At 31.3% G+C, this 20,787-nt stretch overlaps 3 protein-coding genes across 15 annotated transcripts; all 3 read right to left on the reverse strand.

The window, feature by feature from the left end:
- Window positions 1–1,370: 1,370 nt before the first annotated feature.
- On the reverse strand, window positions 1,371–5,484 carry LOC107901906 (uncharacterized). 7 transcript variants are annotated; one of them, XM_016828079.2, is made up of 5 exons: window positions 5,126–5,484; window positions 3,381–3,583; window positions 3,180–3,282; window positions 1,779–1,962; window positions 1,371–1,694 (listed from the first exon to the last, which is right to left on the reverse strand). In XM_016828079.2, exons 2-5 carry the CDS (start codon window positions 3,462–3,464, stop codon window positions 1,577–1,579), a joined length of 489 nt encoding a protein of 162 aa, XP_016683568.1. In that variant the 5' UTR covers window positions 3,465–3,583; window positions 5,126–5,484; the 3' UTR covers window positions 1,371–1,576. The 7 variants fall into 7 exon arrangements, with proteins under 7 accessions (XP_016683568.1, XP_040951444.1, XP_040951443.1 ...); XM_041095510.1 differs by having other exon boundaries at window positions 1,779–1,944; window positions 3,381–3,568; window positions 5,126–5,430; XM_041095509.1 differs by having other exon boundaries at window positions 1,779–1,944; window positions 3,381–3,576; window positions 5,126–5,412.
- A 696-nt stretch (window positions 5,485–6,180) lies between these two features.
- Window positions 6,181–7,029, reverse strand: LOC107901905 (histone H3.2). Its single transcript, XM_016828078.2, has one exon. The coding sequence runs from the start codon at window positions 6,751–6,753 to the stop codon at window positions 6,343–6,345; it is 411 nt and encodes a 136-aa protein (XP_016683567.1). The 5' UTR covers window positions 6,754–7,029; the 3' UTR covers window positions 6,181–6,342.
- An 876-nt stretch (window positions 7,030–7,905) lies between these two features.
- Window positions 7,906–10,725, reverse strand: LOC107901904 (E3 ubiquitin-protein ligase MARCHF1). 7 transcript variants are annotated; one of them, XR_001685493.2, is made up of 4 exons: window positions 9,627–10,725; window positions 8,996–9,099; window positions 8,376–8,481; window positions 7,906–8,304 (listed from the first exon to the last, which is right to left on the reverse strand). XR_001685493.2 is itself a non-coding variant. In XM_016828076.2 (4 exons), exons 2-4 carry the CDS (start codon window positions 9,652–9,654, stop codon window positions 8,185–8,187), a joined length of 252 nt encoding a protein of 83 aa, XP_016683565.1. In that variant the 5' UTR covers window positions 9,655–9,712; window positions 10,574–10,685; the 3' UTR covers window positions 7,906–8,184. The 7 variants fall into 7 exon arrangements, 3 of the variants coding, with proteins under 3 accessions (XP_016683565.1, XP_016683564.1, XP_016683563.1); XR_005914619.1 differs by lacking the exon at window positions 8,376–8,481 and having other exon boundaries at window positions 8,996–9,157; window positions 9,627–9,712; window positions 10,574–10,720; XR_005914618.1 differs by having other exon boundaries at window positions 8,996–9,157; window positions 9,627–10,656.
- Window positions 10,726–20,787: the final 10,062 nt, after the last annotated feature.

A 20,787-nucleotide genomic window follows, 5' to 3' on the forward strand; every position in this document is an offset into this window, starting at 1 on the left:
GGTTATACTTGAGAGTGGCTGAAATTTGATAATGATGTTATCTGTGTTGTTTGTAAGACAACAAAAAAAATTGCTTTTATGCTAAGCGTAATTTTATCAGGAGATCACTACAATTGATTTACTACTAATTAGTAAATTTCGGAAGTAGTTTGCAATGCTTTTATATTTTAATAATTGAGTATTATTATATATTTAATTTGATTTATTTATTTATAAATAAATCATTGCAATATATGTAAAAACAATTTAAAATATCAAAATTTATTAATATATATTAATATATGTAAAAACAACTTTTCCGGAAAATATTTTCAAGAAATCTGTCAAACAGCAGAAAATATTTTCCAGTAAATCATTTTACAGAAAAGTAAAACATTTTCCAGAAATCATTTTATTGAAAACATTTTACTGGCAATCAAACGGACCTGAAATTCGAGTTAAATTAAAAATATTAAACATGTCAAATAAAAATATTGTTACAGTGGAGCACATAAAACCATATATATGTGAAAAATATTTCAAAGAATAATAATAATAATAATAATAAAGATATTTGAGTGTTAATAAATTTGAATCATTAATTAGGTCCTAAAAATATTATTTTAGAAAATTCTAAAATTTCAACTTTTTTATATATTTTTTAGAATTTTTAAAAAAAATTATTTTTTTAATAAAATATGAATTTTGAAATTTTTATAAATATTTTGAATTATAAAATTTATTTTGAATTTTTTGTAATTTTTGTTGAAAGAGCAACCAATTTGCTTATTTTCAAAGTTGACAAGGACCAAAATAGTATTTACACCAATCTATCATTCAAGTTATTTGAATTGTGAAATTGAACTCAAAACTCGAATCAAATTATTCGAGTTGACTTGAATAATTCGAATAACTCAATTCGATTAACTCGAAATTCGATTTTTTTCGATTATTTCGAATCAAATCGAGATTTACTCACCCATAATTATAATGAATTATTTTGATTTTAATAAAACATAAAACACATGGTTGAATAATTGATTGCAATTCAATTTATTCTGATTTCTTTAAAAATATAAATATAAGCACTTAAATAAAGGTATAACACAAAATATAAATTACTTTGACGCTCCCTTTTTATGATAGGATTTAGATATGCCTTGAAAAAAATATACTATTCATAAACTCTGTAACCTTAAAAAGGACACATTCTAGTCATATTCGTCATATCATCCATTCTAGCATCATTATTACAGATGCCAAAGTGTACTTAATTTTAAACTTAGGTATTAATTAGATAGAAAAAACAGTTTAAGAGGCATAAGATATATATTAATCTAACTAAAAACAGACAATTCTGAGGAAAAGAAATGCAACATTGAGAAGAAAGGGAGAGGAATATTACTTTGAATTATTAAGTTTAAATCTCCATAAGAAATTTTTCTCCGAATGGGGGTATTCAGTTTTCAAATGTTCTTGGTATTGACATTAGATTTTGTTTTTCAAGCTTAATAAAAATGCTTTCTCTTGGCCAAAAAAATTAAGTTATCATCCTTGAATGGCTATACACTACAAGTGATGGAAGTTGCAAAACTTTCTACTTATCATCCTGGAATGTAAATGCTGGATAATAATCTTCTGCTGTTTCTTCGTCTTCGTCATCGTCTGCTTTGCGTCTCTTACTACTTCTAACTAAGGCATCCTTTCCACGCGGTCTTTGCCAACCAAAATAAAAGTTACAGTAATTAAAAACTGATCATACGAAATCTCTAAATTCACAGGGGTAATCTTAAAGATACCTTTTGCGAAATTCCTTCCTTGTTTCAATTGCAATGCATTCATTTAGCTCTTCAATGCTCATCACCTCATCTACCTTACATTTTAGTAAATTGGAAGAATCAAGAAATGTAGCATTCTCATCCATTCCCGGAATAACTGACAAGTCCTTAACCTTTTCTTTCACACCTTCCATCAAAACGAAGCCTGAAAGTTATTAAACACGAAATCATAATTTATGATTCAAGCTCAACTATATCATCCAACAAAATCATATACAAAAGCTGGAGGCTTGACGGAATTTATTCGTAACACACGACAATGAGACTTTATGTCACTAGACCCTAATAGAGAACAGAGAAGTGACAGAATATATACAAAGTTCTATAATCAAACCTCCTCTGTTCTCACCAAAAGCACTATGTTATGTCATTCAAAAAAACAAAAAGAAAAAAAACTATTAGGGCATGTTCGAAAAGCCATCAATAATTGAGTTTGAGTGTAATTGCTTATAACTACACATATGACATGTTTGGATAACCATTGTAATTAGTGGGTTCCACAGAATTGACTCTAATTGGAGGACCCTAAGTATACACTCACCAATTCTTAGGAGAGGGGTTGAGAGTTGGAGGAATACACAGAGACACAGGAATACACACCCTAATTATACACTCACCAACTCCAAACTATGATTTCATTAGTGGTGTGAGGCACAAGGCCATATGAGATATATTTGGCAGAGCAAACTAATATACTTCATTGAAGGTTTCAACGGAGCAACCAACCGGAGGGAATTACAAATGAATCAGCAATGCAAAATAGTATGACTAATACATACAGTTGAAAAAAGATTAAGTTTTTCTTTTTTGTTTTTTGCACAAAGGATTCCATATATTGAAAGGATGAAATCTAAGACTCCAACCTACACCACCACCATGAACGATGAAACATTTGCCAAGTGTTTATATTGATCATAGCTGATGAATAAAAACACCATTAATACATAAACAAACAATTGCATTTAAAGCTTATTTTATTAATCTATAATGTACAGGATGCTCTTATCACATTGAAATAATATTCTCTGAAACAATGAAATAGGTGGCAGCAGAATAATAAAGAAAATGATCAAATTCAGGTTTATATCCCAAAAGACCTAGTACGGAATCTCAAAATGTCATTAGCCACTCATGAACATGTATGTAGGCTAACGAATGAATGACATCAAGATACTTCTAACTTAAATTTCACTCTGAAGCTTCCCTTTAGCAAATAATGGAAACAACTAGATATCATGGCAATTCAAAAAACCAAGATTATTTGAGAAAACCACAAAAACAAGGCCAACCCATCATAACAAAATACCAAATTAACGCAAGTTTGAAGCACAAAAATAAAGGAAGGAAATAAACGAGAAGTACCAAGGGCTCGAAGCATCTTCAGATCGAACTTTTTAGCCAATTGAACATGCCCAATTGCACTAGCACGTTTCAGGGCTAGCTTCTTTAGGCTAATCAACAAATCCTGCAAATTTGGTTCAGATTGATTTGGATGCTACCAATCAGTTTAAAGATTTTCGTAAAAAAAATAAATAAATAAATGAACACACAAATATAGCTTACAAGTTCGGATTCAGAAAGTGAACAAAGCCAATTGGCATCTTCAATGTTAGTATTTCCTAAAGTTTCTTCCTTCTCCTTCCCCATATGAATGAAACGAATGGATTTACTCAATTTTTTTTTTCTGGTATTAAATAACAATGGCGTCGAGTATTTTGGGCAAAGGTTTCCCTGCGTTTGGTTGAAAAACTCTGCAAAGCTGAAAACTGAGAATTGAATATTACCATTTAGGGTTTTTTATCCCAAATAATATAATTGGTTTCAGCTAGAAGTGTACATGGGTCGGGTCCAACCAAAATCTTAGGCCTGATTGTTAGGCCCCAGGATCAGCCCAAAAAATGGGTTTAATTTTTTATCCAAACCCGACCCAGATTATATATGTTAAACCCGGGCTCGGGTCAGCCCCCTTTTTTTTTTTAAATATTATGTTACATAAAATAAATTTAAAAAATATACTATATCAAATATACTAAAAATATTAAAACAAATATTTCCCAAAAAATTGAAGATACATTAAAAAGTATCTATATGACACAAGAAAACCTAAATTGCATTTCCAGTAGGTAGTAAACATCTTAGATTTTTCCTTAGCTATAGTATCAGCCATCCTACTAGCTTTCCTAAATGCATTGACAAAGCTAACAACACCAATATCTTCCACTTGTTTATTAATCTCCTCAAAAACATTCCAATACAACCAAGGTTTGATTCCCATTGTTAACAATCCAACTCATAACATTACATGAATAAGATTCAATAACAAGACAAAGTTTTAACAAAAACATCAAATGCTATTTTAATGGTTAATAGTTCTGCAAAAATGAGAGTCAGATGCTTGCAAAGTACTAGAGAACAAAGCCAACATAATTCTCTTATTATTGCATAAAACTCCACCACATCCACCTAATCCCATCAGTAGATTCATCGCATAAATAAGAAAATTTAATCTTAAACATTACAAACATATAGCAAAAGATAATGTGAGATAAACCAAATTCAGATGTTTATATGAGATAAGGTAATTGTAAATTACTTGTATTCGATTCCATAAAATTTTAAACTTGATCATTGATGAATCAACGCTTAATAAACCAAATTCAGATGTAATAATACTCAAATAACTCCAAAACTTAATCAATTTTTTACCCCTCCCAAAAAAAAAAAAAGAGTTTTACTGTTAGAAAATCTGAAGTTAAACTAACAAACATAATTAATTAATTTTAAAGTTGAATATAAAGAAATTAAATTCATCTTTTACAGAATAAATGAGCATAATAGAAGCAAATCCATCGATTCAAATTTTATATCACATCAACCTCAAGTTGGAAACTCGATCAATCTGGAATTGAATTGAATTTCAAGTCTAAATAGCTCAAAATTCTTACAATACCAAGCCAGGAAAGGTCATATGCCAGGCTTTTGAATAGCATTACAAAATACAGGCTCACAAGTCATCAGCAAGTGAAGCAGAAAAACCCACATACTTTTACGATTAAACACACATTCAACGAAATTTTTATCTTAGTTTCTGGTCTCAATTATCTTAGTTTCGTCCACAATAAGGACTTCTCAGCTTCAAATTTAAGAAAACAATAATAAGAAAAAAAAATAACTGAAAATTTAATCTTAAACATAATTTAATCTTTGTGCATAAAATACCCTAAAATCGGCAGTGAAAGCAGCAGTGGAAAACAATAATAAGAAAAATAAAATAACAAAATATATGAGCTATGGGACGGCATAAATACCGAGCAAACCAGAGGAAGCAGCAGCAGCAGCAGGAAGAAGCAGGACGCAAAAAGCAACGTTGATGGGCTGGAGCGAGACGGGCAGACAGACGGACGGTCAGCGGCGCTGGAGGTCACTGGTGGAGCCGTGGAGGTGGTAAGCGGCAGTTAGAGCTAGCGGTTTTCTCTTTTAAGAAATAAGAACTGATAGGGAAGGGAAAGGGGAATGACCGAATGAGGGACCGGGTCTGAGAGGAAATACGGAAAAAAATTTAGGGTAATAAAATCGGATCGGACCGGGCTGAAAAAATCTTGCCTGAAGCCCTTTTTTTTTTCATGATTGTTGTCATTCTTCTGGTTTTTTTTAATAAAAATATCCTAAAAATTTGATTAATTACGAAAATAATTTATTTTTTTATTATATATGAAAATACTCTAAAAATGAGTTAAAAAATTTGAAGTCACTAACATACCACATCAACAATTAAGATAAACAATTAATTTTTTGTAGAATCATATAAAATAATGTCACAAGTATAAATATTAAGAAAATACTATTATTTTTAAAAAATTTAAGAGAGGTTTAAAAAATTAATCTTTTTTAGTGGAGTAAAAAAATTTGACTAACTTTTTTTTTGTTTTTTAAATTTTAAAACTATAAAAAAATATTTTTTTTATTGGTGAAACCATTCTAAATGCCACCACCAATGCACTCTACCATTTATTTTTAAAATTTTTAAATATTTTATCTAAATTTAAATATGAAAGTATTATTTTATTTAATAAAATCATCCTCACAAGCGTAATCAAATTGATATATATAATCCTTAACAACAAATCAATTCAAGTTGAAAAGAAAAAAAAAGTTTGCTTATATCTTATTAAAGAATGAATGGAAGAGAAATGAGGAATGTTTTTCTTATGTATTTATATTTTTATTTAAAATTTTTAATTTGAAGGTATACAACAAATGAGTTGTTTAAAATCTATTGTTTTGAGGTGAGATATGCGACCCAAAATATTTTATATTTCTTTTTTACAAAATCTTAAATACCTTTTTTTAATTTCTTACAATATGAACGAACAGCTCCAATCTTATTAATCAAAAATCATGAAATTATACGGCATCCTTTAGAATCGCATCGATTTACATCAAACATTTGCAGAGAAATCTAATACAACAAAATGAACAAAAGCTTAGGCCTCTAACTCTAGACATCAATCACCTAAACGCAAACCTAGGCTCTTTCACCTCTAATCCTCCTAGCAAGCTGGATATCCTTAGGCATGATGGTAACCCTCTTAGCATGAATAGCACATAGATTTGTATCCTCAAATAGCCCGACGAGATAAGCTTCAGCCGCCTCTTGAAGAGCAGCAACAGCGCTGCTTTGGAACCTCAAGTCAGTCTTGAAATCCTGAGCAATTTCTCTCACAAGCCTCTGGAATGGAAGCTTTCTGATCAAGAGCTCAGTGCTTTTCTGGTACTTCCTGATTTCCCTAAGAGCCACAGTTCCTGGTCTGAAACGATGAGGCTTCTTCACTCCTCCAGTCGCCGGAGCTGATTTCCGAGCGGCCTTCGTGGCTAGCTGCTTACGTGGAGCCTTGCCGCCGGTTGATTTCCTAGCAGTTTGCTTGGTACGAGCCATTTGTAGAACAATTTGATATGAAAATATGAGTTTGAAGTAAAAGATTTTTGATGCTGCAATTGGGAGAATTTGGAGGGGATATATAAAAGGCGTAAGCGGGAATAAGTAATTAGGAAATATTTTAAATAGGCCAATATGAACCGTAGATTGGATGGATTTTTATCGACGGCTGTTAAGTTGTTGAAGTCTTGATCCGTCTGAGATGAATGTTGACCAATAGGATTCGCTCATTTAAGCGGAATTGTTTTGAAGTTTGGAGCATCTTACGGCACGTTTGGTTCGCTGTAATGGAATTCAGGCGTAATGAAATAAAGACGTAATGGAATAGAGGCGTAATAGCAATTCAATTGTTTGATTGAATATAATGGAATAGAGGCATAATAGTATTCTTGTGTTTGGTTGAATGAAATAGAGGCGTAATAGTATTCTTGTATTTGGTTGAATGGAATAGAGGCATAATAGCATAAGAAAAAAAACTAAAATGACTAAAATACCCTTAACAGAATTTTTTTAGGTAGATGATTTATTGTTATTGTTATTAAATTTTAATAAGATTATTAATATAAATAATAAACAATTTAATAATAATTTAAAATAATTATTATTAAATATAATTTAATAAAAAATATATAATTTAATAAAATTCTTAATATAATTATTCTTATATTAATTTACTAAAATCATAATATATAATAATATAAAAAATATTTAATCTCATTTATTATTTTTAAACCTCAATACAAATTTAATGTGCTAAAACATCATTAGTGAATCAAATAATTTAATTATTCTACAAAAAAATAGAAGTAATAAATAACTTGAAAATTATATTTTGCATAAATATAATATTCAAATATTAACAAACATACCCTAAATTAAATTTCATGTATAATTTTAAAATTTACCCCAAAGATTTAGTGTACTTCTTGACCTGAACTTGACAATTAAGTTTATTTTAGTACTTGTATATTTTTTGTCCACTTTAATAATTAAACTTGACAATTAGATATATTTTAATCTTTGAACTTGAAATATATAAAATTATATTGACATAACACTTTAATAATTGAACTTGACAATTAGATATATTTTAATCTTTGAACTTGAAATATATAAAATTTTATTGACATAACACTTTAAGATTGTCTCACATCATTAAATTTGGACGGAATATAAATTCATAGTCAAAATAGACCTACTTGTAAAGTTAGATACTAAAGTAGACCCCAACAACATATAAGTATCAAAACAAAACTAGCTCACAAAGCGAAACTTCTTATGAAAAAAGATAAACAAATTGTGCTACTTGAAGGGAACAACACTGGCACTGGAAAAATATTCCGTGGTTGAGGACATAAAATCTCTTAAGCACTGCGTCCAGGTTATGAGCTACTCACAGCAACATAAATCGCTGGGCAATAGTGTGCCAAATTACCTTTTGTATCTCTTCTTGGAACCACATGGACAAGGAGCATTACGACTCATTTCTCCACTCTTTACCATATTAAATTTGGCAAGATCCAATGGTGTTGAACCCATTAGCTTTTGCACCTGCAAAAGATAAAAAAAATAAAACGAATGACATTTCCAATGGAGAAAGAGAGAGAAGCATAAACTAATACTTGTCATTGATGTTTTAAACTGTGGGGGAAACATTCATCCGAACTCAAATGCGAATTTCAGCAACTGAAGATGAATGAAGGCAGACATCTCAGTCTTTTAAGCAATCTGGCATTGAACCAAAAAAGCATAACGCAGATCAGCAGACCAAACATCTGTAACTCTATGTTAGTTCGACTCTTTCTTTTCCTTTATGTATCCATGTTTGATGCAAGTCTGGGACCAGAATGAATATAGGGAGATAATCCTCTAAAAATCCTCCAAATACATTTAAAAAATTGGACAAAAAATGAACATAACACACCCGTGTCAAACATATATATCAGACACTCAAACTATAGTGTGAACAACAAGATATACAATCATCATTTTGACTCAGATAATATGCATAACTAAATCCCCTACCTTCTTAGACAAAGATCTTACTTGTCTTTCAAATAGCTCATCCTACATTCAACATCATATTCATCGAGCAACAGCCAAAAGACAAAAATACATTAACTTAGAGAATTTAAGATCAGACAAATTGAGCAATAAGCATAAATACACTAGCTCATACATTTTAATCATTCAACATATGATCAGCAAAAACATAGCTGAAAAAAACCAGTGGTGAACCTACCTCAGCAAAGTTCGTTGGCATCGGTTTGCCTTCCTCTTTCAGCTTAACCATCTTCTTATGAACTTCTTTAGCCCATGTGAACTTCGCAAGTGCATTCTCAACATCTAATAAGGTACATCTAATAAGTTAGATGTTATCCCTTTCTCACTCTTAAAGGTACATCTAGTGAAAAGAAAAGTTCAAAACAAATTAAATTAAAGAGAGCTTCAACCAAACTGCTTCTTTTAATGCCTAACACCTTAACAAAAAGTGTGCCTAGGCACAACAAGCAAGCGCCTAATCAAATGCACCTTGTCCAAAAATATCCAAAGCACTTAATCAACTTTGTCCTATCTACTGTTAGGTAAAGGTCGCCTTCAAGAAGGTAACATAGGTTAATTCTTGTTTAAGTTTTATTGATTGTTGTAAATGTTGTATAAACGTGCAAACAATTTACCTATAAACTTAGTATAGGTAGCCTTCAAGAAGGTAACACAGCAACACTAGCATTGAAATTTAGTTCAAGCAATGAAATTACAGCTGTAAAGAAAAGCACTCCTACAGACGCCAGTGAAACCATAGTACAAGTAAAGTATAAAGAATTCCAAGTTCATTGTTCAAAAATGAAGAAAAAGGGTATCAATGTTTATACCTTTACAGCTCGCCAATGATCTAAACATTCCCGATGTACATATTTTGATGTTCCTTTGCACTTGCAAGGAGCAATAAAATCTCTACCTGAGGAAAACAATTGCACATTGAACTAGTTATTAGCACAAGTTCTTTCAAACAACACCCTTAGCAACAAAAATTAAGTTTAACAACACCCTTAGCAACAAAAATTAAGTTTTCTTTTTTTCATAATTATTAAACATTATTGTGTAGGATGACCAAAAAAAGTTACTGCGAAGGAATTATTTAAAATAAAAAAAGGAATTGAAAATAATTAAATTGCTATTTTTATCTTCTCTAATTTTGTTTAATAATCCAATCAGTTCGGTCGCCAAACGAAAAAATTGAACCCGTTATACTAGAGTGATGTACATAGTTGGATTTTGAAGGAAAAAACAGACCAGATATTTTTCGAGAGGAAGGCTTAAAATATGCAAAGTGATCGTGATTCATTGCACAATCGATGAAACCAATTTTTTAAAATTTCTTTAAAAAAAGGAAGTTAAATTTGAGGAAATGGGGTTTAAAAGTAGAACATATCGTCGGTTTCGAGGCAAATTCGACACTGAATTTGATCGGCTGGACCGGCCTCGAGGTCGATCTCGTTGGGGTCAGTGTCGGTGGGAGAGCCATGAGAGGCAATTCCTCCGATTGATCGCTCATTGTCGATTAACAAATAAACAGAGGAAATAGCCATTTTCGATAATAATAATTAATTTATAGAGAGAAAAAGGAGCAATCTTGAATTTCTCTCCTCTGATTCTTGAAGCTGATATTGATGTCTTTTTTATGGTTCTTCCAGCGGAATTTCAACATCAGTAATGAAGGAAAAAAGGGAAATAAGAAGGAAAAAAATGGAAACGCGGAGATGGAAAGGAAAGAAGAAGATGAAGCTGAGGGCAAAAAATGAAAAGGGAAAAAAAATACTCCCGTGGAATGGAATGGCTATTCAGCGGTGAAGGAAGGGAATGCCTATTCAGCGTTTTCCCGTAATAGAACCTGAATGGATTCGGGCTGTATTACCATTACAGCCAACCAAACTAATGTTTAGTGGTGGGCCCACCGATTTGGGGAATGCATTCCTATTCCCCTAACCAAACATGCTGTTAATATTTTGTTCGGGATTGTGAGGGTGGATCTATGTCGTTCATTAATGAGATATCGATGGAAGTGATCTACCAAAGCCGGTGAGAACTGGATAGCAATCCATGAGATATTCCAAAGAACCAATAACGTGTAACTGGATACGTGGAAGGCAACATTTTTCTTCTTTTTGTATTTTTACTAATAAATTTTATTAAAAGGAAGGGGTAATGTCTAAAATAGGATTTTTTTAATGTTTTAGAAATAACTACAACTGTCATCAAATCGGTTAAATTATTAACTTTCGATTTAATTGATTTAATCAATCCGATCAATATAAAATCAATTTAGTCATATCAATAAAATATTCTTTTTCAAGTCTTTCGTTCAAACTTTTTTTATATTAGAAAATATATCTAGAACTAAGGAAAATTAGGCATATATGTCAATTTAAAAAAATTAAGGTTTTAGGTCATTTTATTTGGAAATTTAGAAAATAAGTCGATTTTAGTGAGAGAAGGCAAAAACACATCATGTAAGATGTGCTTTCAGGTGAAGTGGCACAAAGCAAGCAAAAAAATGCCCTGTAAGACACACTTTCAAGTGACGTCGAGGAAAGAGGATGAAAACATGTCTTACAAGGCATATTTTTGCCCTAGCCCGTGCCACGCGTTTTACATGACGTGTTTTTGCCCTACCTTGTGCCACTTTCTGTAAATTTTAATTCTAAAATTTTAAGAATCCCGAGATAATGTTTCAGAAACCCGGGATAAAATTTACATCCCATCTTTACATGGCACAACAAGAATATTATCTTTAAAAACTTTTCAGAAAAACAAGAAGCGTTTTTCTAACTTGTCATGTCCAACTTTTTCCAACATTTTGAAATTATGTTTCATATTCAATGGTAGAGTTTCCTAAAAAATGAAGATTGATATGGAGAGGTTTTCATTATTAAATTTGAAGTAAAAGATTTGCATAAGGAGAATATTGTTGATGTTAAAAATTTGAAGTTCAAAAATTGACCTAACAAAGTAAATTAGTTCAAGTAAGTGTCATTGTTTGAATTTGGTTAATGAGTACTTATTTTTCTGTATAATGTTTTCATTTTAAACATGTGAACAAGTTATAATGGTGAAGATGATTAGACAAATTAGAGTTGTTATTTATTACAACGATTAAATTTGTGACACCGAAATTGGTTCGTTTTTGTATCAACCTAATCTACAGAATTGGCTTTCAACTACAGCATCAATTTCAATAAGCTTAGGTCAAGAATTAGAAGAAAAGTATTGACTTTAAGTCCAAGGAGAATTTCGAGCTTGAAATATAGATATCTAACGTCAATGGACCTTGTTAGATATGATACATTTAAGCTCAAATGCGACATGGATGTGGAGGCAATGCTCGATACACATTGTTCTAGTGGAAATGTTATACTAAAGTTATATGCCTAGTTTGTTGATGTCGGGGAAGGTGGTTCAAGTTCGACAACAGTTCCAGTTAATTTGTTTTGAGAATAGGAAGCAGAAAGTCTAACCACATGATTGTGCGATGATTCACGGTGTTGTTACAAAGCTCGTATCAGGAAATGTTGAAATCGTCAATGGAAAGGCATTCCACTATTTCAGCCATTGATTTCAACTATGGTAAATGGTTACGGTTAGTTGGTAACCCAAATGTGGAGATCTCATCACGACATTCTATGATTGTTTTTTATTTTAACTTCAGAACATCAATGTTCTATGCTAGAAACACTTATACATGTATGCCATCAAGTTACATGGGTGGACAATTCGCAAGTAATATTAGTTTTAACATGGGGTTAACGAGAACGAATGATGTTCTCTATACAACCTACACCGATGAAAGGACATCCAACCCTAGACATGAAACTGCAACTAGGTTGATAACAAAAAGGAAGTTGAGAATGAAAAGGAAGTTAAAACCGATGATGATCTAATTCAGTAGTCTAGGGCGAATGGTTTGGAAATTGCATTATTTTTTGAACTAGAGGCTATTCCTACTGAACTAGAAGAGAGTGGTTCTAATAGTGAAAGTCTAGACAATGTTGGAGAAACCCGACCAGATTTTACGGCATATGAACCTCCACCCACATGCTTAACGTCGACCTTGGTGCTGAGTATGGGTTAAAATTTCTAGAACTCCTTTTAGAAGACCTCGCCATGCAAGTTTACTACAAATTTCAGCGGTTTACAAATTAGAATGAAGTTTTCCTCCAAAGATCTTATTGTTGTTGTAGTGAAGTAGTATAGCATAGAACATGGGGTCAACTTCTATGTTACAAAATTGCGAGCCGAAAAATATGAAGTAAAGTGTGCAATATATGATAATAGATGTCCATGGAAAATCATGGCATTTATGAGAAAGAAGATGAGGTTCTAAACAATTAAGAAATATAACACTCCACATACTTGTGTTATTGCAGGTATGTCACAGGATCATCCCAAATTGGATTCTAACCTTATCTCTAATATTGTCTTACGTATGATGAAATACTTATGTTGTTGCAGGTATGCCACAGGATCATCCTAAATTGAATTCTAACCTTATTTCTAATATTGTCTTACATATGGTAAAATACTTGTGTTGTTGTAAAGAAAGGATTTCTTGGCCAAAATGAGGTGTGCTACAAAGAAAGATTGGTGGTGAAATGTTATGTTCAGAAGGAGGGAATTGATTACAATGAGGTATTTTCTCCAGTTGTGAAGCATTCCTCCATTAGAATTTTATTTGCTTTGGTAGCATAGTTGGATTTGGAACTAGTTCTGTTGGATGTAAAAACTATTTTTTTACATCGAGACTTAGAAGAGGAAATCTATATGACTTCGTGAGAAGGATTCAAGGTTGCTAGAAAATAAAATTTAGTGTGAAAACTTGGAAAATTGTTGTATGATTTAAAGCAATCTCTAAGGCAGTAGTACAAGCGATTTGACAAGTTTATGACAGAACAAAGGTACACAATAAGAAAATATGATCAGAGTGTGTATTTTCGCAAGCTTCATGATGGTTCTCTCATATATCTTTTTCTTTATGTTGATAACTTCCAAAAGTCAAGTAGATATTGAGAAACTAAAGACACGGTTCAAAAAGGAGTTTGAGATAAAGGATCTAGGAGAAGTAAAGAAGATTTGGGCATAGAGATAACTTAAGATAGAAACTTGAAGAGGCTTTCTTTGACTTACAAACAATATCTAAGAAAATTACTAAAGTGTTTCAACATGAATGAAAAGTCAAAACTTGTTAGCACTCATCTTGCTCCTCATTTCAAGCTTAATGCCTCTATATCACTAAAGAATGATGAACGACGACACGTCAAAGATACCATATATAAATGTTGTTGGTAGCTTAATGTATGCTATGGTATGTACAAGACCTGACATGTTAGTTAGCTGGAAGCCTACTTTACAGTCAACAGTTGCCTTATCTACTACAAAAGTAGAGTATATGGCAATCACAAAAGATGTAAAAGACGTAATGTGGCTTCAAAGGTTGATTAGTGAACTGGAAATTACGCAAAAGTATGTTAAAGTGCATTGCGATAATCAAAGTGTTATTTAGTTAGCAAAAAAATCAAATTTATCATGTAAGGACAAAACATATTGATGTTCGATATCATTTTGTACAAGAAATTTTAGAAGAAGGTGGAGTAAAGATCTAGGAAATTTCAACCACTGAGAATCCTGTCGATATGATGACTAAGGTTGTGACTATGGTCAAGTTCCAACTATGTTTGGACTTGATTAATGTTAAAACTTGAAGGTTGAAATTTGAAGACACTATCAAATGTTGTTTTGCAAAGAGATTGAAGACGTGGAAATTTGTAGAAATAACACAATCTCGCATCTAAAAAATACAAGGATGTGGAGTATTTGCACTACTATAAATAGAGGTGGTTTTTCCACCTTTAAATTATCCCAGAATTTGACATTTTCTTCATAAGGAAAAATTTATCTCTTCCTATTTGTAATTTTCATTTGTATCTTTTGTAGTGAAATATATTTGGTAGTGTCTGAGGATGTAAGTGTTGGAAAAATCTCGGTTTGAAAACGGTTTTCTTGCATATTTGAAAATTAAAATTTTAAAAACTGACCCGGTTTGTGATATTGATAGCAATTAACCCTAATTGAATTCATACATATGTTTTCGGCTTAGCAGATGTTTGTTGTTCCTGGTTTTCAACCAAATAATCTTTCTTCGCTATTCTCATAGCATAAATTGCTTCGAGTTGGGGCTCGAACCAATTGAATCAAAACACAAAACTAGAAAAAAAGTTTTCTCTCCTTTTTGGGTTGAAAATGGAAATTCTCTCTTTTTAATAAAAACTGATAGAATTTTTATTCTAAAAACTATATATGTAATAGTTGAGAATAAATTCTCTCTATTTTTTGACAGAATAATAATATCTCAAAATTGTGTAAATGGCTCTACTGGTACCATCTATTTATAGGAAAAGAATGTAGAACCCTTGTTGAGTTGTAGTGGTTTATTTCAAATAGAAAAACAACATCCTACTTAGAATAGGACTAGGGTGGGCGGCACATCCTAGTATTCCTACTAGGTTTGTCGCTCCCTTCATGTCCATTAGGGGTTTTTGGGCTTTTCTCACATCGGGTCCAATTACAAGTATTTCTCGAACTTTTTGATCCAGTATTTTATAATTTGATCCAACCCAAATTTATTTTTCTATTTCCTAAAATAAACTTCAATATATACATATTAAATAATTTTCTCATCTTAATTTTACCCTAGTAAAATTTTAATGATTTTACCCCCGATAAAATCCCCTAGTAAAATTTCAAGAAAATTTGTTCAATATTTCACAGCTCAACATGTTCACTATGACCAAATGGTTTATTTTCATTTTCGAGGCTTCAACATAGCTGAAAAATATAACTCATTCTTCCGATCATTTTTAAGTAATCCATATAGAATTGCAAATGGATTATTTCCATTTCCATTTTTGGAACCTACATTCATTTCCAAATGATTCCATTTCTCCATTTCGAAAAAAACCATAATCATTCCTGAATGTTTCCCATTTCTCTTTTTCTATTCATTTTTATTCAAATATGTAATTCATTTCTTGTTTCAACGAGCTAGCGGAAGGACTGATTGGACATATGTAGTTGAGGCTTATATGATTTATAATTAAGTTTGGACTTTTTGCATATTAATTATAAATTCATTTAGTCATAAAGTCATTCCACTATAGTATCGTGACTGAGCTCTCCCCAACGACATACCATTATGAAAGCAACTAATTAGTGCTTGTCCAATGACCTTGTCATAAGTGTGTTACCATCATAAGATATCCTTGATCTCTTTCGGATAATATCTATTCTCCCAATGTGATCCTATTTTATCTCATGGTAACCATTACATCTTCCTTCATAAAATGTCAATTACTATCAAATAGTAATTAAGTCATTCATCATAAAGACGAACGACCTATGGCCATGTTTACTTTTCATCCACCATATAATTCCAATGAGAGGATATTATTTACCCATGTATCAGGCCATAAATTCTGCTGTTGTGAACAACGCTACGTACTGTAAAAGTCGTACACCTAACGCCCAACTTTCGGTTCCTTATTTATTCAAACTCAGGCTTTTACTTACATCAAATTGTATGAGTCATGCATACATAGTCCATCATCCACTCAGGATTTAGGTATTTCACACTATGAATTTACAAGTGAATAAATCCATAAACGGATTCAGGATCTATTCTGCTTGGGAATTGTCTGATGTCCTGCTAGTTTAGTCAATAACATCTGTGTCTCTATCATTTGGGAGTCATCTGCTCCAATGCCTAAGACAAGGCATCTGCCCAATTGGACTTAATAGATGGCATATTAGTCTTTAAATTAGATTACTCATTTTTTATTAGACTAAGGTCATGTTTAGGTTCATCTACTAATACAAGCTGTCTTTTCATATTACGATCCAACCACGTAATATCGCTTAGTATTAGTTAAACATTAGACAACCAATGAGCATCATTTCCTTCCATTTTGCTTTGTGTGCAGAAACCATTTTGAGGAAAATAATACAAAGTATATTAATCGTAATCAATGAATTTGTTTTATTAACCAATTTGTTAGAAAAATTATAAGTGTACATTGACGAAAATACTACACTTAGGGCACCAAATCCAACAATAAGCATTATTTGCCGAACCTCGTTAAATTTCTAGTGTTTTTTATTATTTTATTCATCTTTCAATATTTTGTAAGGTACAATTTTAGTGATATATTGTGCTATTAAATTACGTTGTAGGGAGATTCTGTTTAGGAGGTTGAGTTTTAAGCGGGACCATTTGAAAATCTTGGAAAATGTAATGGGAGAAAGATGTAATGGTTACCATGATATAAAATAAGAACAAATTAATATGAGCCGTGAACATAGTTTAAGCTACCATTATTGATGAAAAGATAACAAAGCATATTGCAAACATGATTAAAATCAAAGTACCAAGTAAAGGAAGAATAAAATCTATTCGAATCAGCAGCCTTGCGAACTCTAATTTGAGAAGTTTCCTCCCATCCTCATGTTGCTCCTTTGCAAATGGCTCCTCAAGGTGGCAAGCCAAGAGATGATCTTATCAAGGTTTTGCTAGCTAAGAAAGAAAGGAAATATGGGACACTATGCGTGGGAATGAAGAGAGGGAATGAAAGAATAGAAAAGAAATGTTAAACAAAGGATGAATGAGGGATGATTGAAATGTGATATGGGAATGGATATTTATACTTGAGGTTAGTGAAGGAATTTACTAAATTTGGCATCAAAGATCCCTTGTATTTCTCCCACCTTTGTTCGGCCATAATATGTGGAAAGGAAGGTGAGTTGGCTGCTTGATTTAAGCATAAAATCATGTTTGAATCATGCAAGGGGTGGACGGTTTCTTAAACAAACATAGTATGTTAATTTTCAAAGATTTTCCAAGTGTAGGGACCTCCAAATAATTATCCCAAAAGCTAATTTTTGTTTGCCCAAATGTGGCAGACAGTCCAAGAGTGGTGGATAAGCCAATGTGGCGGACAGTTTGAGTGTAAGGTAGAATGACGGTCAGTTTAGCCACAAACTGCCCTAAGGGCACGTTTGGTTCGCTGTAATGGAATAGAGGCGTAATGTAATAGAGGCGTAATGGATTAGAAGCGTAATGGATTAGAGGCGTAATAGCAATTCAATTGTTTGGTTGAATGTAATGGAATAGAGGTGCAATAGTATTCTTGTGTTTGGTTGAATGGAATAGAGGTGTAATAGCATAAGGGAAAAACTAAAATGACTAGAATACCCTTAGCAGAAATTTGTTTGGGTGAATGATTATTGTTATTATTATTAAATTTTAATAAGATTATTAATATCAATAATAAATAATTTAACCATATTTTAACATAATTATTATTAAATATATTTTAATTAAAATATATAATTTAATAAAATTCTTAATAGTCAATATTCTTATCTGAATTTACTAAAATAATAACATATGATACTATAAAATATATTTTAACATAATTATTATTAAATATAATTTAATAAAATATATAATTTAATAAAATTCTTAATATTAAATATTATTATATGAATTTTCTAAAATCATAATATATAATACTATAAAATATAATTTAACATAATTATTATTAAATATAATTTAATAAAAATATATAATTTAATAAAATTCTTAATATTAAATACTCTTATATGAATTTAATAAAATCATAATATATAATACTATATAATATAATTTAAAATAATTATTATTAATTATAATTTAATAAAAATATAATTTAATAAAATTATTAATATTAAATATTCTTATATGAATTTAATAAAATCATAATATATAATACTATATAATATAGATTAATAATGTAGATACTTGCTAAGAAAACATGGATTAAACAAATGTCATGCATAGGCTTCTTCCAAAAAAAATTTTCTATGAACAATCATATAGGCATAAAGCAACCATGGTAAACTATGAAAAAAAAGATCTATCTATTATCAAGAAGCAAATCTGTGTTTGTAATTACTAATATGTAAGTTCTGCATGCATATTCAAGAGAAACAACTAGTATACAAATCACTTACCATACAAAAGTTTAACTAGAAAGCAGTAAACAGAGTGACATTAAAGTGAACTTGAAACAACCAACACTGACTCATAAAACAGATACTTAAGCCTTAGCAACAGCCTTTTAGTGACATTTACATGCAATCGCAAGCAATTGGTTTTGAGAAATGAAGTAGACTAGGGTCATTTCTCATTTACAAACATTATGGACAAAAATTGCAAGTACTTCTTGATTCGGGTTTTCAGCTCTGGCACCTAATAACTAACAAAGTTAAACAACATAACAAAAAAAAACAAACTATCATGATTTATCCAAACAAATATATACATATATCATGATTTAGTTTCCCTTCCTTTCTCAACAACCAAACAAATAATTTCCAAATAAAAAAAAAGTAAATTCCAGCAAAGAAGAAGCACAGATTAAATCCTCACTCAGTTCCTTTGTACAACAACAATACATAAGACAGATGCATTTAGAAGCAAAATTTATACTAAAATTAGAATTTGGATGCTATAGAATAGATGCCAAAAGATTTACAATTATAGGTTTTTCACTTCACTTGAATCTGAAAACACTTGCAAGCAATCAGGATTTTGAACTTTGCAGAAAAGCTCACCAATCTCACAAATAATTTACAAAGTAATGGAACTGGCAAAAAAAACACACACACACACACACACATCTTGTCGTTCGTATTTACGGTCCGAAACAGCCAACAAATCGAGCAAATCCTGAACCAAAAACCTTTCTCGTTCTTTGGTGGTGTTGCCTTGGTATCCCTCTTGGCAACTAGATCAGCCATGAACTCAACAACAGCCTAATGTAGAAAGAAGTTGAATGAGTTAGTAGCTCATAAGAAGAAACCAAATAGGAAAGGTCCCAGCAAGTGAAATTTGTAGCCAGATTAGCATTACCTGATCACCCAAATTGATTACTTCTCTTGGTGGAACTTCTAAGGGAGTCTCATCAGCTCAGAAATCTCTCTTGACAATAATCTATGTAATATTAAGAAAACAGAATCAAGGATTAGCATTCATACTGGGTGACTAATTGAGCTACACTAACATGCTACTTGACTAATCTACAAAAGGCATCTACAATTAAATTCAAGGCCGTTTCTTTCTACTGCAAAGACAATATAAACATCATTGAAAATCAATATGGTACATAAAAGAGTGCTAGGAATTAAAATATAGATAAGAAAGAACCTTTTCAGAATTCGATGATCGGAACTCTTCCTAGAATCTCTTGAAGTCCACTTCCAATTCATGTTTATCTCTGTTGTTACAAGAAGAAATAAAAGTATAGTCGCTCAAAAGAAATGTCTCATCCATACATAGAGCAAAAGAAATGGAGGCAGAGAAAATAAGGCACTTCGCCATAGTTTTTAAGTTTAGAAATGTATTACAAAGAAATGGAAACAAGAAAACATAAAATCAAATCTAGTCACTTAAATTACAATAAAACAGATGGGAATTATGAGTACAATCATATGACTAGATATTGCAAAATGACAAAAATAAAAGTATGGTACAATAAGCAAAAGTTGAAACCTAATTTTAAACATCAAATATTTTGTCTCATATCCAACACATTAGCACAACGGATTAACAAAAGGCATTAGCTTTCCATTTTGCACTGTCACACATTTTCCATAGAGGGAAAAAAGAATAGGGGAAATTTCAGAACTTGATTGTAACTAAAAAGCATTCCAACATTTGTTATCCCCGTTACATATGAAGAATATAGAACAAGTGCAAGTGACCATAAATAGCTATGCATTTCAATGCTCGATTAGATAACCAACAATAAAAAGCCCATGTTTGACTGAAATTGAGAACCAGTGCCATATAAGGATATCTGTACCATCAAGAAACAGATTGCCAAGATAATGAGAAATTTCTTAAGAAGGGCCATTCAAATATTTTGTTTTCAGTAATGAATGTTC

Source organism: Gossypium hirsutum, chromosome D06 (assembly GCF_007990345.1).
Source record: "Gossypium hirsutum isolate 1008001.06 chromosome D06, Gossypium_hirsutum_v2.1, whole genome shotgun sequence".
Classification (NCBI taxonomy): domain Eukaryota; kingdom Viridiplantae; phylum Streptophyta; class Magnoliopsida; order Malvales; family Malvaceae; genus Gossypium; species Gossypium hirsutum.

What these genes read in the sequence shown, in the direction of transcription:
- LOC107901906 (XM_016828079.2), bottom strand. Translation starts at nt 3,464, where the DNA reads ATGGGGAAGGAGAAGGAAGAAACTTTAGGAAATACTAACATTGAAGAT. An exon ending in GAAGATGCTTCGAGCCCTTG is followed by an intron (nt 1,963 to 3,179) that starts GTACTTCTCGTT and finishes AATAACTTTCAG; the next exon opens with GCTTCGTTTTGATGGAAGGT. An exon ending in AGGAAGGAATTTCGCAAAAG is followed by an intron (nt 1,695 to 1,778) that starts GTATCTTTAAGA and finishes TGGTTGGCAAAG; the next exon opens with ACCGCGTGGAAAGGATGCCT.
- LOC107901905 (XM_016828078.2), bottom strand. Translation starts at nt 6,753, where the DNA reads ATGGCTCGTACCAAGCAAACTGCTAGGAAATCAACCGGCGGCAAGGCT.
- LOC107901904 (XM_016828074.2), bottom strand. Translation starts at nt 10,343, where the DNA reads ATGGCTATTTCCTCTGTTTATTTGTTAATCGACAATGAGCGATCAATC. An exon ending in AATTTGCCTCGAAACCGACG is followed by an intron (nt 9,713 to 10,186) that starts ATATGTTCTACT and finishes TGTTTTCCTCAG; the next exon opens with GTAGAGATTTTATTGCTCCT. An exon ending in ATCATTGGCGAGCTGTAAAG is followed by an intron (nt 8,305 to 9,626) that starts GTATAAACATTG and finishes TATCTTTTGCAG; the next exon opens with GTGCAAAAGCTAATGGGTTC.